This window comes from Vipera berus, assembly GCF_964194415.1.
Source record: "Vipera berus genome assembly, chromosome: 2".
Lineage (NCBI taxonomy): Eukaryota > Metazoa > Chordata > Lepidosauria > Squamata > Viperidae > Vipera > Vipera berus.
Genome location: NC_138203.1, coordinates 180,695,856 through 180,711,095, shown reverse-complemented (window position 1 = coordinate 180,711,095; position 15,240 = coordinate 180,695,856). Strand labels below are relative to the sequence as shown.

Below are 15,240 nucleotides of genomic sequence, written 5' to 3'. Positions count from 1 at the left end.
TGCTGGCTTAGTAATCTTGAAGACTACCTCCTATTTTACAAAATCTACTTTCCAATAATAATAATAATAATAATAATAATAATAATAATAATAATAATAATAATAATGATGATGATGATGATGATGATGATGATGATGATGATGATGGAAGGGACCTTGGAGGTCATCTACTCCCTATACCATTTTGGACAAATGGCTGTTCAGTCTCTTCTTAAAAACTTCCAGTGTTGGAGCATTCACAGCTTCTGGAGGCAGGTTGTTCCACTGGTTAATTGTTCTAACTGTCAGGAAATTAGGGATGCTTTAGCTGTGGAGTATCTGTATTAAACAGTGGGCAAAATTAGATAGCATTCGCCAAGACAAGTATCCAGTTTAATATATTAAAGATCCTTGGTATTATTTTCTATTTCTGTGGTCTCTTTTTTTAAAAAAAAGATGTAATACATTTGGAAAAGGAGTCAATGTTAATTTAAAAAAAATTCTGCCCAGAGGGAGAATGCTTTTCTGAACACCTAATAACGTTTCACACTTTTTATTTATCAACAGTGGCTCTGTTTTCCTTGGTTGGATTTATTCAAATGACCATTTGGGCAAAGGGAAAACACCGAAGTTACCTGAAGGAGTTCCGAGATTACCCACCACTACGTTCACCTATCGTCCCTTTTCTGCTCTAAGCCTCTTTCTGCACTAAGATATCAAACTGGGCTGGTAGTTTCATTTTTTTTTAATCTTCTTGAGCAGCTAACACTGGAGTCTAAAACGGGGTTTTTTTTCACTGTCCATACTGCATTTTTGAGAGGGGCTTGTTGGAATTCCTTCCTTTTTAAAGTTCAAACTACATTTGACTTAGAATAACACTTACCTGCAGTTACCCTGAAGACAAACACTGCAGCAAGAACAGAGGGAACAATCCAATTTTACGGGGGGGGGGGGGAGGAGGAGAGTTGAACAGCTGCTAGACACATCTGTAAGAGCAGGTACCATAAATGGAGCCTAGGCAGCTGGACTTTGGCCAAAAGTGAGGCTGTAAAATAGCAATCTTAAACTCCAGTCCTTATTAATAATAATTTTAGAAAAACTGTCCGCTATGTTTGTGCAGCACTTTGGATTTGAAAGCAGAAAAAATGCCTTGAAACGCATGGTGCCATTCCTAAACCAGGAAAAGGCATGGCTGCTTTAAGAAGTTGCAAACTGATGCAGTGATCTTGGCCCTGTGTGGTATGGAACACTGTTTTGCATTTGCATTTGCATTCAAAGCACAGCGCAGCCTATTAATTCACCTGTGGGCATTCTCCTAGTAGTAAATATTATTGCTATTATTTTTTTAATGGCGGAGTGATGCTTGGTACTAAAAAATTGTAATATTTTTTCTGGAGGGAAATAAACTAAGATCAGTAGCAATGCTAACTTCCATCTCTTTTATAGGGTGGTCTTGTGCCCCTTTTTAACTCTTGTTCAACTAGTAGGCATTTGTGCTTGAAATCAAAATTGAAAATGGCTTAATTGAATGACATTATAAGTAATTTCATATGGGTAGAACACATTAATTATCCCAGCCATAAGCTAAATTATGACATGGCATAATTTGCTGTGAAGCAAAGGAAAACAATTAGTTATGATCCAGTAGTAGCTCTGGTGTTACATAGTCCTGTCCCCCATACAAATTGGCATAAATGCATTTCCTTTTCCTAGTAGAATCTTATGAGCAGTGAACAACATCTTCCAAGTAGAAATATATGTTTGAAGTGACTCGGTTTTGTGTGATGGTAGTTAACTTCTGTAGTTAAGAGGTTCTTGAAATGCAAGTTTAACAAATACAATATCGTGCCTAACTAGCAATAATTGTGTAACTTTCTGTAATACAGGCCCACTGAAAGATGTGTGAACATTACAAACAGCACCAGGGCTACTATGGAGATATACAAGTGAAACTTTAATGGATCAGATGATGACGGGGGAGGGTTTTTCTTCCAGTTGTCCATTAAATGGAAGAGTGATCAGTACCAATGTACTTGGGTACAAATTGCATCATTTGAGTGACTTACTCAATTTGTATAATATATGTACAAATGCACTGAGAAATTTTGGGGTGGTGGATCCTGCTTTGAAATTTATAACTATTTCTAGCCCTTAGAGATAAGGAAATGCCTTTTATTCCCCCTATAGAAAATATTCAGTGTTACAGAATTGAAGCATCTGAGGATTGGACCGTCTTCTTGAGAGGAGGTTGTTTATTTTTCTGTTTGTCATTGTTACCAAGGTTGTGATACTGCATACAAGTAGTCCTTGGATTATGACGGCAACTGGGAGTGGGATTGCCATTGCTAAGCAATGTGGTTGTAAAGTGCAACATCAGGTGGCCACACCACTTAGCAACAACAATCCTGGCAGTTCCCATTTGCTGTCATTACCTCAAGACGTGCCGGTGGTTAAGTGGAAAGTGGCAGGAGTTTCATGTAATGACCAGGATGGAAGAGCTGGGAGGGTTGGTGCAGGCTGTGAGTTGGAAGGGGGGAGCTGGTGGCTGGTGCAACAGACTGAGCATAAGAAGGTTGTGGGATACCTGGCATGGCAAGAAGGCTTGGGCGGGGGAGACTTACTAGAGTAACATTCCACCTTTCTTGATGGCTTCCCCATTGACTTTGCGTTTGGGAAGCCAGCAGGGAAGGTTGTAAATGACAGTACTCTGATGACAGGATGTTGCAGCTGTGGTAATACAAGCAACTGCCAAGTCTCTAAATCACGATTGCATGACCGTGGAGCACCGCAAAGGCCCGAACTTCAAGGATTGGTCATTAAATTCCACTTGTTCAGCGCCATTCCAACTTCAAATGGTTGCTGAATGAGTAGCTAATAAATGGGGACTACTTGTATATTTAATTTGGAGGAAGCCCCATCTGAAGTAGAGTGGCACTTGCTTCGAAACAAATATATCTACAATCAAGATGTTTGTCATAGTCTTAGGTTATGCTGCATGTGAGCAGTGATACCTGAAACCTAGGCTCCAAGGCTGCTGTTAAATGAGCCACTGACTTTTTGCTATAATCCATTTCATGTGGAACTTTATTTAAACTAACCAATAAAAAACAATCCAGCCAATAGGCAGTCTCAGATTGTTTTTTTAAAGCATGGAATCGTACACTAAAGGACTTTTTCATACATTGGGGAAGACTATAGGTAAGAATGGACACCTCTGTTATATTTGATATACTATCATTTGGTTTGAAATTAATTGGACCAGAAACTATATAGTCTTGTACAGACACTGGCATCCTAAGAAATTATATAGTTGGATAAGGAGAATGGAATTGATCTTAACTGGCTAGGAAAATTTAAAGTTAGGATTTGAGAGTCCTGTGTGATTTATGTTTCAAACTGCACCTGTAGGTTACCCACAGGCTAGGGCTCCCCAGTTCAGATTTTCTCACCTCGATGTATAGAGGTGGGAGAGGGATGAGCAGAGGAATAATTTGCCACAAAATATAACTCATGTGAAAAATGACACATCAAGTAGGACTGGCTATAAATAGAATTAAAAACTTATCACTAATGAGCTGTATTTTCAAATAAATATTTTGAACACCTATACTCTATATTATCTCATGATCGGCTGTGAACAGTGCCCAGCATAATACCCTTGGGTGCTCAACTATTATAGGATGGCTGCACCTTGTGTTTTCCTCAGCTATAGATGAGCTTTTACCCTCAGTACTAAACACAAGTAAAATTTGATAGAACAGTATCCCCCATTCCTAAAAGCCTACCCAGTTGGAGGACAAGATAGAATGAATCCTTGAAATGTACTGTACATGAGAAAGACTCACTTGAAACAAGTCATCCCACATGCCTTCCGTCTTTGAAAATCACATGCAGTCCATCAAACAACAATTTGGCAGAAGCATGATTGTGAATGTTTTCAGAAGATGAGAAATACAGCTTGGACATATAACACAAGAATTTTTCAGGGCCACATGCAATCTGCTTATAAGCATAGTAGCTGCAGTACTGTTGAGTTACAGCAGCAACTTTGCTGTTGCCATTAGTAATATCCCTTGTTTTGATTCTGCTGTCAGTTGTGGCCTGTATTACTGCTCAGCCTGAATACTTGGATGCTCCTTCCAATTAGTCCCAGAGGTCTTTCAAGGGACTAGGTGGAATAGTAGGGCTGATATGTTTTTCCAAGTACTGGTTATGTCCTTGGTCAGACAGCTGAATAAACATACAGGCATTCTTTATGGCCTATTGCAGGCATTTCAAACTGCCAGCCCATTGGCTGGATGCATCACATTAAAACTGCACCCACCTCATTGCCGGCAATGGGGGAAAAGTCGTGATACGTCACGTGACATCGCGAGTTTGACATGCCTGGCCTACTGTCACCAAATGCCAGATTACTGAATAATAAAATCCGAGCATCCTCTACTATACATTTTAGTTTGGCTATACAACAGGTTGCAAGATAGCTGAAAAGCAGATGGAGAGAAACTTCTCAAATGTGATCAAATTCCAGAGTATATTACTGATATTTTGTATTGGTGTGAGATATCAAGAGACTTTCCACCTCTACTTTGCATCCTTTCAATGTCATCTAGTGGAGCTTTTCTCAATAATTCATGGCTTTTGGAGCCTGGCCTAACTAGAGGTATTAGTTTCCCACCTTTATTATTTTTATAAGGCAGCAAACATATCCAACACCCCCCACCCACCCCTATTTTCCCCACAAGAAGCCTGTGAGGTGGGTTGAACTGAGTGTGTGACTAGCCCAAAGACACCTAGCTGGCTTTCATGGCTAAGACTAGACTTGAACTCATGTCTCTCACTTTCTAGCCTGGTGTTTGAACTGGTAAACCAAACTAGCTCTAGATATATAGAATCCCAGTTGGCTCTAAAGTTTGGGAAAAAAACACCTATTGAGATCATCATGGCTTAGATGAACTTAGCAGTTCAATCAGTAGAAAAACCCAGGGCCCTAACTGGTCAGACAGTCTAATGTTTAAAGCCGGAAAATCTGTACAAGGTGCCTAGTTGGATTCTGGTAACCAAGCTTGACTTGCCCTTGATGTTTTATCACATTTATCATAAAGGGGAATTCAGCTGAGTCTAGTTCATACATTTCTTATTACAAGGAGTGATCTATCCTCATAGAAAGATGCCATTCATTTTTTTTAAAAAAACTCATTAGCTAGTGACAAATTCTGATCAAAGTATTAAAAGTGTGTGATGACTGATTAGAGTCAGACAAATGAAATAAGATTTCCCAGGTCAGTTCAGTAGAAGCGTTGACTCTGTTTTGGCATTGAAACTATTTCAGTTGCTCTCTTTGCCAAGAGAGAGACACTGAATAGTAAGTACCTTTGTTGATTCTGCCACACTTCTTGGTGGCTCCTGACCCCAGCAATCATGGTATTCTTCTGGGAGAAATTATCTAAGCTTGATATAGGTGGAACAGCCTTAGAGTGGTTCCACTTATCCATGGATGATATTTCCAGAAAGTATCATTAAAGGATTTCCACTTACTCCATGATGCTAATATTATGAGGTTCCACAAGTTAATGAAGGTATACAATACAGTATGCGGATAACATTCAAAACAGAGGGAGGGCGTTCTCTGTGGGCGCCCCTGACCTATGGAACCGTTTACCGGTTGAGCTCCGGATGGCTCCCGACCTTCGCTCCTTCCGACGCGACCTAAAAACATATCTGTTTGAGCAATCCGGTCTGGTCTGACGGGTTCTGTTGTAATTATTGTTTTAAGGTAACTATCTTCTGTATTTGGGCAAAATTAGGGTTTAATTTGTTTTCAATATCTGTATTTGTGCATTCTGATATTTATGTCACTGTTCACCGCCCTGAGTCCTTAGGGAGAAGGGCGGTATACAAATCAAATAAATAAATAAATATAGTACAATGGTGACACATTTTATTTCCTTTGTCACCAAAGGGAAGCATTGGAATTGCTAGTCAGTGCCTGGCTATAGATATGGACTAGCTGAGGCCAAAAAAAAGATGCTCAGTCCAGGCAAGATAAAAGACATAGGATTCAACCTGGAAGATCTAATTCAAAGTGATGCTTCTGTATCCATCTTTGACATTACAGGCATAATTATCCTCTGTAGCACAAATGGCATGTGGCACCTTCAGCAGTTCAGGCTGGTATATCAATTATGACCGAGATAGCCTCACTACAGTAATTTATGTCCTGATTCTACTAGAACTACTCCAATGTTTCCTTCCTGGAAAGAAACAACCGTTTTAAATAAAATAATTCAGTCAGGATGTACAGTCCTGAGACCTGCAATCTTGGACCATGTTCCAGTATTACTTCTTACGAGGCAGAGCAATTCTTGTGTGTATAGCACAATCTACTGGCCTTTGGACTCCAGCACTCATCATTTCCAAAAATTCCAACTTTTGTAAAGGGAACTTTGCTTGTGTATGAAGAAGTGTAAACGCACAGAAGGTATACAAACTTAATGCTCAAAAGCAGCTGCCTTTATGCAGAATGAAACTGGAATGAAGCTTATGTTGCTGAATACAGAGAAAATATAAATGTTACTAGAAGGTACAGTTCCATCTGAACTTAACTAGATTCATCTCATTGGCACAATTGCCAGAAATTGATAATGCAACATTAGGATTCCCAACAAGAAAATACTTACAGATCCTTGACGTTTATGAACATTTACTAGCTGTAGGTCCAAGATGTGCATTCATTCATTTTGTTGTAGCAATCACAGTGAACATCTGAGACCCAACTGTGACATAAATGTTTTTATTGTTTTCAATATATCAAGTCCAGAAGTTTCTTTTAAGAGGAGGAAGGAGAAGCACCCCAAACTAATTAGGCTTCTATGGTAGCTTTCGCCTTTTCTTCAATGCGCCTCTTCCTAGCCAGCAAACGCCGTTCTCGTTCAAATTCTTTCATGCGCATAACATAGCTAACATAAAGGATACAAGTATAAGTCAGTTCAAATCTGTTGGCCCTACTAAACCAGGCTTTCCTTGTTGCATGTTAGTTGGCTTGAATGCCATAATTTTATTTCATATTTAAAGTATAAAACATTTTATCATCGAGGCAGATTGCTCCCCAGACTTCTACAGTCAAAGTCTTCGTGTGGTATTTTTCTTAAAGTTCTCTATGCTTGCTAGAGAAGAATGGATTAATTATTCATTTACAATTTACCCTCATGCTTAGACAATAGAGTGATTATGGCCCTTGTCCGTCAAGGCAAAGTGCTTTAAAATTAAGTCAAGGCTTATCAGCATTATGGAAAAACTACTTGGTTGACTATCATGATCTCTTCTCTATCCACATGATGGTAGTGTTTATAATCTCCCATCCCACGAAGACTCATTGAATTTTTATGGTGGAAACAGAACACACTTCATAAAGGAATTACAGGGATATTTAGAGGCAGTACTTCTAATCCAGGGTAGTTTCTAATCCCTGAAACACAGTTAATTTACAGAATGAAGAAGAAAGGACGAAGTATAGCAACAAATTAGACTAAAGGCATAGTTTTGACTTACTCCAGATGCTCACAGTACTTCCACTCATGCTCCTCATGTTTGCACCCTTTGATGGAAAAAGGATATTTGTCACGTTTGCACTTCATCCATGTTATGTAATGATGGGCACAATAATCCCGGAATTGGTAAGGAATCTGGGCATCATTCATCTCTTGATGTGTTGCTACCATCACTGTAGGAGAAAACAGGAGGAGGAAAAGATGGAAAGAGATTAAAATCTAAATGGAAGCTCTTCAAGATCAACCATTTGGAATGCTCTAAGAGATGCTGCAAAAGGTGTTTTAGAAAGCATGTTCGGCAAGTTAATTTAGAGCACCTGTTCAATTAAAATATGCAGACCACATAATGCCATGAGGAATTATTGAACATGTTATTTTGAAATCAGCTATGCAATCATTCAATTATAACAACATTCAGCCCATGCTTAATCAGCTTACTAGTAAGAATGTCATATTTATTAAGTGCTTTACTGTATCATGTTTAAGTTTAAGTTTTAAGTTTATTATATTTGTATACTGCCCTTCTCCCGAAGGACTCAGGGCGGTCTCTTATCACTCCCACAATTTATTAAAGAAGTTACTCAATGAAACGAATTAGTCTATCAAAATGTACTTGTCAAAGTCTTTATTATTGACTTGGATGGAAAAGCTTATCTAAAACTGGGTCTGATAGCTAATATCTTAAGAAGCAAAAGCATAATTAAAAATCTTGAAGAGTTTGAGCAGTATTTTACAAAACTTTCTATAACTGCGATTTATTAAATGCAAATAAAGAAGCAAGGACCAAGCGTGCAAATAATGCACCCGTGCTTTATTTTTGACTTCAGGAACATGGAAGTTGCATATTTGGGGGGAAATTAAATACTGGTTATAATTGCATTTAAATATGTCTTCCTAGCCTTTTAAAATTAGATTTTATACAAAAATTGTTTACCACTTATTTTTTGTGCTCTATATTCCATAACAGCATTAGCACATATTTGCTAATAAAAATGTTCATTTGCAATTCAAATGCACTTGAATATTCACTATTGTCAGATTTCTGAATTTTAATAGTAACATTATTACATTATCAGTCATTTCCTTCAATAAACTACTTGTCAGCCATTGATGCATTGTTATGAACTAGCTGACTGATGATGAACAGGAGGAGGCAGGAAAGTGAAATAGAAGCAGCAAGTAAGCTCTGCCCTATATTAACTCCTCCCACTGGACAATCTGATGCAGGGGTGTCAAACTCAATTTCAGTGAGGGCCGCATCAGCATTGCGGTTGCCCTCAGGGGGCTGGGTGGGTGTGGCCTACTGGGTGGGCGTGGCTAGAGTGCGTACGGCCTACTGGGTGGGCGTGGCCAGCTCTACCTCATTCGCATCAAGAGTGCCTATGGGGGCCTGGGCAGGAGTGGGACAGATCTGAGGGTCTCTGGCGGAAGGAGGGTCTCTGGGCCAGGGCCAAGGCAGTGGGGGCCGTTCCCTCACGTGTTTCCAGGATGGCTTCGCAGGCCACATGAAACCACTTCGCGGGCCACATCTGGCCCCCGGGCCTTGTGTTTGACACGTCTGATCTGATGGACCCCACAGACCACTAAAAATGAGCAATTTGAGAATCAAAATGGCTAACAGTAATAGGATGAAATTTAACATAGACAAATGCAGTATTTCACTTATGAAAAAGATGAACAGATACAGATGAAGAGTGCGTCTAAGTATTTGTAAAAAGGTTAGAATAGTAACCAGTTGCAAACTGAACATGATGAGCTAGCGGTGTGATGTGGTTACAAAAAGGACAAAGGGAGTTTCAGGCTGCACCACCTATGGGAAAAGTATAATTTCCAAATCACATGAAACAGTTGTTCCAGTTTATTCTGCGTAGATCAGTTTCTATCTCAAATGTGCTTAGTTTATGTATCATACTTATTCCAAAAATATTGGGAGAGGTTTAGAGAACAGCAACACTAGTAATGATCGGGGAACTAGAAATTAAATGCTATGAAGAGAAATTAAAGGAGCTGAATAATCTTGAAGGGGAGAAAAACAGACATCCAATGAAAAGATATAGAAGAGCCAAGGTGGTTGCGCAGTGGTTAGAGTGCAGTACTGCAGCTACTTCTGCTGACTGCTGGCTGCAGTTCGAGTCTCACTGGCTCAAGGTTGACTCCTCCTTCCATCCTTCCGAGGTGGGTAAAATGAGGAGCCAGATTGTTGGGGGGCAATAGGCTGACTCTGTAAACTGCTTAGAAAGGGCTGTAAAGCACTGTGAAGCAGTAATATAAATCTAAGTGTTGACTCAGCCTTCCATCCTTCCGAGGTAGGTAAAATGAGGACCCAGATTGTTGGGGGAAATTAAGCTGACTTTGTAATAATGCCGCTTGGGGTGTGTGTGTGAAAGCCCTAATAAGCAGGCATATACATAGAATGAAGGCTACTGCTAAGCTTGTAAGCCGCCCTGAGTCTTCGGAGAAGGGCGGGATATAAATGGAATTAAAAATAAATAAAAATAAATATATTCTCCAAATGTATCAACAGATTTCAAATCAAGACTTGTTCTTTCTCAGTCCAGAATCATGATCTAGAAAGGTTTTAAGATATAGAAAGGCAGATTCAGACCGAAATTTACTTAAAAGTAAGAGCAAGGAACCGATTATCCAAATAGAGATGAACTCTTTGTTAGATGTGTTCAAGCACAGGATAGCAATGTCTTTATCTGGATGCTTTTATTTGGATCCCTGCATGGAGAAAGGTGTTGAACAAAATGGCTAAAGTGAGCTCTTCCAGTTCTTAAGTATTATTATGTGTTATACAAATGCATCTAATGACTAGCCAGAGAGCCAATGAGCTTTATGGCTAAGAATTTAAAACTGTGTCTGCTTTCCCAGCATTGTTAATGATTACATCATATGGTTGTTCCAGTTATACATTTTTGTTGTTGTTGTTAGTTGCAAAGTCTTGTCCGAACCATCACGACTCCATGGACAACGTTCCTCCAGGCCTTCCTGTCCTCTACCATCTTCTGGAGTCCATCTAAGCTCACGCCTACTGCTTCAGTGACTCCATCCAGCCACCTCATTCTTTGTCGTCCCCTTCTTCTATTGCCCTCAATCTTTCCCAGCATCAGGCTCTTCTCCAGTGAGTCCTTCCTTCTCATTAGGTGGCCAAAGTATTTGAATTGCAACTTCAGGATCTGGCCTTCTAAAGAGCAGTCAAGGTTGATCTCCTCTAGGACTGACCAATTGATCACCTTGCAGTCCAAGGGACTCGCAGGAGTCTTTAATGATATTTAAATAGTAGGAATGTAAGTGCTGCAAGCTACCCTGAATTGTGTACATGGTAAATGTAAGATGGGATTGAAACATTTTATATCCGTCTTCTGCTGAAAAGTAGCTGGACAAAGTTGGGAATTTAGGGTTGTGAGAATTTAGCCTTTCCAGAATGAGGAAGCAAACTTAAATCTTTGAGCCTCATATCAATATATTTCAGGCAGGTATACCATTGCCTTACTCCATATACAATCTGAGTGTAGGAGGATATTCTGCAATGTGACCCTATCATGTTTTCCCAAAAATAAGACCCACCCAGAAAATAAGCCCTAGACTGATTTTTTGGCATGCACCTACCGTAAAATAACCCCCAAAATAACCCCTAGTTAACAGCCCGCCCACTTCGTCCCACCGTCTGATTGCTCGCTACCTCAACAGGGCAGGAGAGCGTGCGTCGCACTGATGTCGCCATGAGGTGAGGCAAGGCAGGTGGGGGTTGGAGCTGCCCCACGCGCCTCACACCCGCTTACCTCAGGCCCCCTGCAGCCAGGCCACTCCCTGCTCAGCAACGTTGCCCTGCCCATAACCCAGCTGTCCGCCCGCCTCTTCCCTTTCACTCCCCTCCCGAGCCAGACTGCCATGCTACAGAGGACAGGTAGGGGAGGCTCGGTCATCTTACCCGCTCCCCCTCTGCCATTTTGGAGTCAGGGTGGAGTGACAGAGAAAGGCTCCACCGCCACTGCGCAACAGCCACATCTGCCGCTGGAGCTTTCTTCGGTTCTGGCTGCTCCCACTTTGCCATGCAGATCTCCTGCTTGGCATCAGGCACCTCCTCCTTCTCTGCCAATTTTCCCATGACTTGTGCCTCCCCTGCTGCCTCCAGACTCCCGCCAAAACCACCCACCCACTCCCTCTCACCTTCTGCTTGCCCAAGGCTACAATGGGTTACAGGGCTTCCCAGGGCAGATGTTCGGGAGCTGGTGAGGAGAGCAGCATGGACAGGTGGGGGAAGTCAAAATACTTTTTGCCCAGAGGGAGACTGTAAGCTTCATCTCTGTTTCCAAGTATCCCATTTGCAAGCAGACAAAACTTCCAGACTTCGTCATTTCTCTGTCCAGGCGAAAAGAATTTGGGCCCCTATGGGGTGCTTGGAAACAGACCGATTTGCTCAGTTTCCAAGCACCCCATAGGCACCCAGACACTTTTCACCTGGATGGAGACTGGAAGCTTTTGTTTGCAAAAGGAAAAAATGTGGCAGGTGGAAGGAGACGGCAGGGGAGGTTTGCGCCACCCGGTCCTTCGGCTTCCCACACCTGTCCACGCCTTAACACACATCCCAGCAGCACTGCCCTCACCTCCCAAGCATCTATCCTGGGAAGCCCTGTAAGCCATTGCAGTGCAGGCAAGCAGACAGTGAGAGGGAACGGGCAGACATCCCCTAAAAATAACCCCTAATGGTTCTTTTGGTCCCCCCAAAAAATAAGACCTGGTCTTAATTCTCAGGGAAACACAGTATTTCTGGCTGCATATATGAATTCTGCAAGAAGCTTCTAACCAGTTTTGTTAGTAGACCAATAATCTGCACCAAGGCTAGTAATCAATTTCATTATGTACAATGACTAATATTCATATGAAAACTAATGAAAATCATCTTTCAGCCCAAATTATTACAAAGACTTGTTGTGAGGATGTAAACATAACTAAATAAGCAGATGTGGCAATGAGAAAGGATTCACATTCAGTTCTGGGAGGAATTTCTTCCACTGTTTCTGCTTGCCTGGTATGTTCTAGAATGGGTGAATTCTAGGTCTCTTCTATTAAAGATTATCAGCTTGTGTGATCTTGAAAGTGAACCTTTTCGGTAAAGCCTTCCACCTTCTGGAACAACATTGCCTCCAGATATGGAGGGCACCTTCTCTCCTGGGGTTCAGAATAGCCCTGAAAACCTGCCTTTGTTCTCAGGCCTGTATTAGGAGGGGAGAGGATTGTTGTACTTTGTTTGGATGGCTGTTTTTAATCCAAGATTTGTTAGTTTAAATTGTTTTAATCTAATATTTTGCAAACTACCTAGAGTCCAGTCCATTGGAGTGGATGATTGCATTAAATTTATTTATAATACAAAAAGAAGAAAGTAAGCATCTAGTGGATGCTCAAAATATTACTTAGTTCTCGTTTTTTGACAGAAATTTGCAGATGGAATCATCTATGGAGATTCCCAATCATTTGGGGCATGGTTGTCCCAAAGGTGCTTTTCAAGAGGCAACTAGACTTTCTTGCTTTTCTGAAGAAGCTTCTTGGATGAGAAGGGAAACGTCTTCAAAGAAAAACAAGGAAGTCCAGTTGCCTCTTGAAAAATACCTTTGGTGCAACGGAATCGGTCAGGTTCCTGCCAATGCACTGATTAAGAGGTGATCCTCTCCTTCTAGAGAGCCAGAAAAACCCAATGCAACGCTCGTCTAACTTTGTCCCGTGAGAAAAAGTAGGCTGAATGAGGAACTGGACCCCCGGTTGCTCCACTTCATGCTTCTTGACCACCACACCGAATTAGCTCTCAGCAGTGGGCTAATGCCTCCTTAAGTAACACCAGCTGCCTGCAATTAGTGCAGGTTCACATCCCACCAGGCTCAAGGTTGACTCAGCCTTCCATCCTTCCGAGGTAGGTAAAATGAGGACCCAGATTGTTGGGGGCAATAAGCTGACTTTGTAATAATGCCGCCTGGGGGGGGGGGGCGAAAGCCCTAATAAGCAGGCATAGACATAGAATGAAGGCTACTGCTAAGCACATTGATTTGTGCTTAGATTGTAAGCCGCCCTGAGTCTTCGGAGAAGGGCGGGATATAAATGGGATTTTTTAAAAAAAACTACGCCTCTTGTAGGCAATCCGGGTGAAAAAGAGGCAACCTGTGGAACAAGCGTGGCGGCCCTGGGTGGCGCAGCAGAGGGGAAACACAATTTAATTGTTTTTAATTTTTGTAATTGTGGTATTGTTTTCTTTTTAAAAACCTTGTGAACCGCCCTGAGTCCTACGGGAGAAGGGCGGTATATAAGTCTAATAAACTAAACTAAACTAAACTCCGAGGGAAGCCAGTGGAGGACACCGCCGGAGCTACCACAAAAAAAAAGGGGGGGGAAGAAGAGAGCCTGACTTCCTTTGGATCCTAAATTCCACTGGTCAAATCTTTGCGATAAATGCCCGGTGGTTTTGCAGGCAGCCCTGGAGAGCTCCCGGTTGCCAAGCCCGGGAGTCGCAGAGCCAGAAGGGCGGAGCTCAGCGCGGGGTGACCTTCCTTCTTCGCGACCCATCCCGGCAATGCTCACCGCGTTCCTTGCGCTCTTCGAGGCCAAGGAAGGGATCGAAAGTGGGCATGGCGGAGGGGTCGGGCTCCACCTCCGAGTCCCCCAAATACCGGCGGACTAAATGAGCCCCCATCGCCGCCGCGGACTTGCGCCCCTGCTTCAGCTGGCTTCCGTTTGCCTTTCTTCCCCCGGAACCGGAATCGGGCGTGGAGTCCGCTTTAAAAAGCGTTCGGCTAGAAACGCGGGGGGACTCCTTCACGGCCTTCGCGACGGCAGGCGTCGGCTTTCATTTTGCCATTGCTGCGCGACAAGAGAGAAAACTGCAGGAGGAGTTCCGTTCTGGCTGTATTCGGCGCCTGCAGACTCACCCGAGTGGAGAGCGGCGGTGGGGCGGTGGGGAAGGAATCGCGAACCACAGTGCATTTTTAAAAATTTACATTGAATTATTTATTTTCATTTGTCAACATTTAAAGCCTCGTCGCGACAAGTCAAAGTGAAAATGGTGTTTACAATCCTTGGGACGCGTGTTGAAGAACGCCGTGAAAAAAAAACGTCATATATTGGCGACCGAGAGTCCAACTTGAATTGGAAGTGTCCTTTGCCTGTTGAAGCTCATGCAGGAAAAAATAGTTTGCAATAGCCCTGTAACGCTGTTTACAATTAGAATTCAATGTTATGTAGTTGCTTGTGGCTTGTTGGCGCACCTTAAGTCTACATTTGAAAAGAATTACTGCAGAAACATGTCAGAAATTCCTGTCTCTGGCTGCCTTATTAGTGATGGTTCTCCATTTGAGCTTTTCTGATGTTCAAGAGGTTGCCTAATGTGGGTTTGGAGGAATATAGCAATGGCACTTAGATTTATGCAGGTGGTCCTCGACTTATGACAATTGAATCCAAATTTGTGTTGCTAAGTGAGACATTTAAATGAATGTTGCCCCATTTTACGATCTTTCTTGCCACGAATCACTGTAGTTGTTAAATAACTAACATGGTTGCTAAGTGATTTTGGCTTTCCCATTGATCTTGTCAGAAGCTGCAAAAGGTGATCACGTAAACCAGGACACTGACTGTCATAATATGAATCAGTTGTCAAGCATCTGAATTTTGATCATGTGACTTTGGGGATGCTACAGCGGTCATAAGTGTGAAAAACAGTCGT

The 15,240-nt window shown here is 41.9% G+C and overlaps 2 protein-coding genes across 6 annotated transcripts in view; one reads left to right on the top strand and one right to left on the bottom strand.

Moving 5' to 3' along the window:
* Positions 1 to 1,401, top strand: part of TECR (trans-2,3-enoyl-CoA reductase) — a 43,653-nt gene extending 42,252 nt beyond the window's left edge. For all 4 annotated transcript variants that reach the window (XM_081321890.1, XM_081321891.1, XM_081321889.1 and 1 more), the window contains one exon: positions 547 to 1,401. In XM_081321890.1, the coding sequence (XP_081178016.1) occupies positions 547 to 674 (128 nt within the window). In that variant the 3' untranslated portion in view covers positions 675 to 1,401. The remainder of the gene's footprint in view (positions 1 to 546) is intronic.
* NDUFB7 (NADH:ubiquinone oxidoreductase subunit B7) lies at positions 91 to 14,344 on the bottom strand. Of its 2 annotated transcripts, XR_014025686.1 has the most exons (4): positions 14,103 to 14,344; positions 7,531 to 7,702; positions 6,660 to 6,938; positions 91 to 318 (listed from the first exon to the last, which is right to left on the bottom strand). XR_014025686.1 is itself a non-coding variant. In XM_081321896.1 (3 exons), exons 1-3 carry the CDS (start codon positions 14,212 to 14,214, stop codon positions 6,842 to 6,844), a joined length of 381 nt encoding a protein of 126 aa, XP_081178022.1. In that variant the 5' UTR covers positions 14,215 to 14,344; the 3' UTR covers positions 6,488 to 6,841. The 2 variants fall into 2 exon arrangements, 1 of the variants encoding a protein (XP_081178022.1); XM_081321896.1 differs by lacking the exon at positions 91 to 318 and having other exon boundaries at positions 6,488 to 6,938.
* Positions 14,345 to 15,240: the final 896 nt, after the last annotated feature.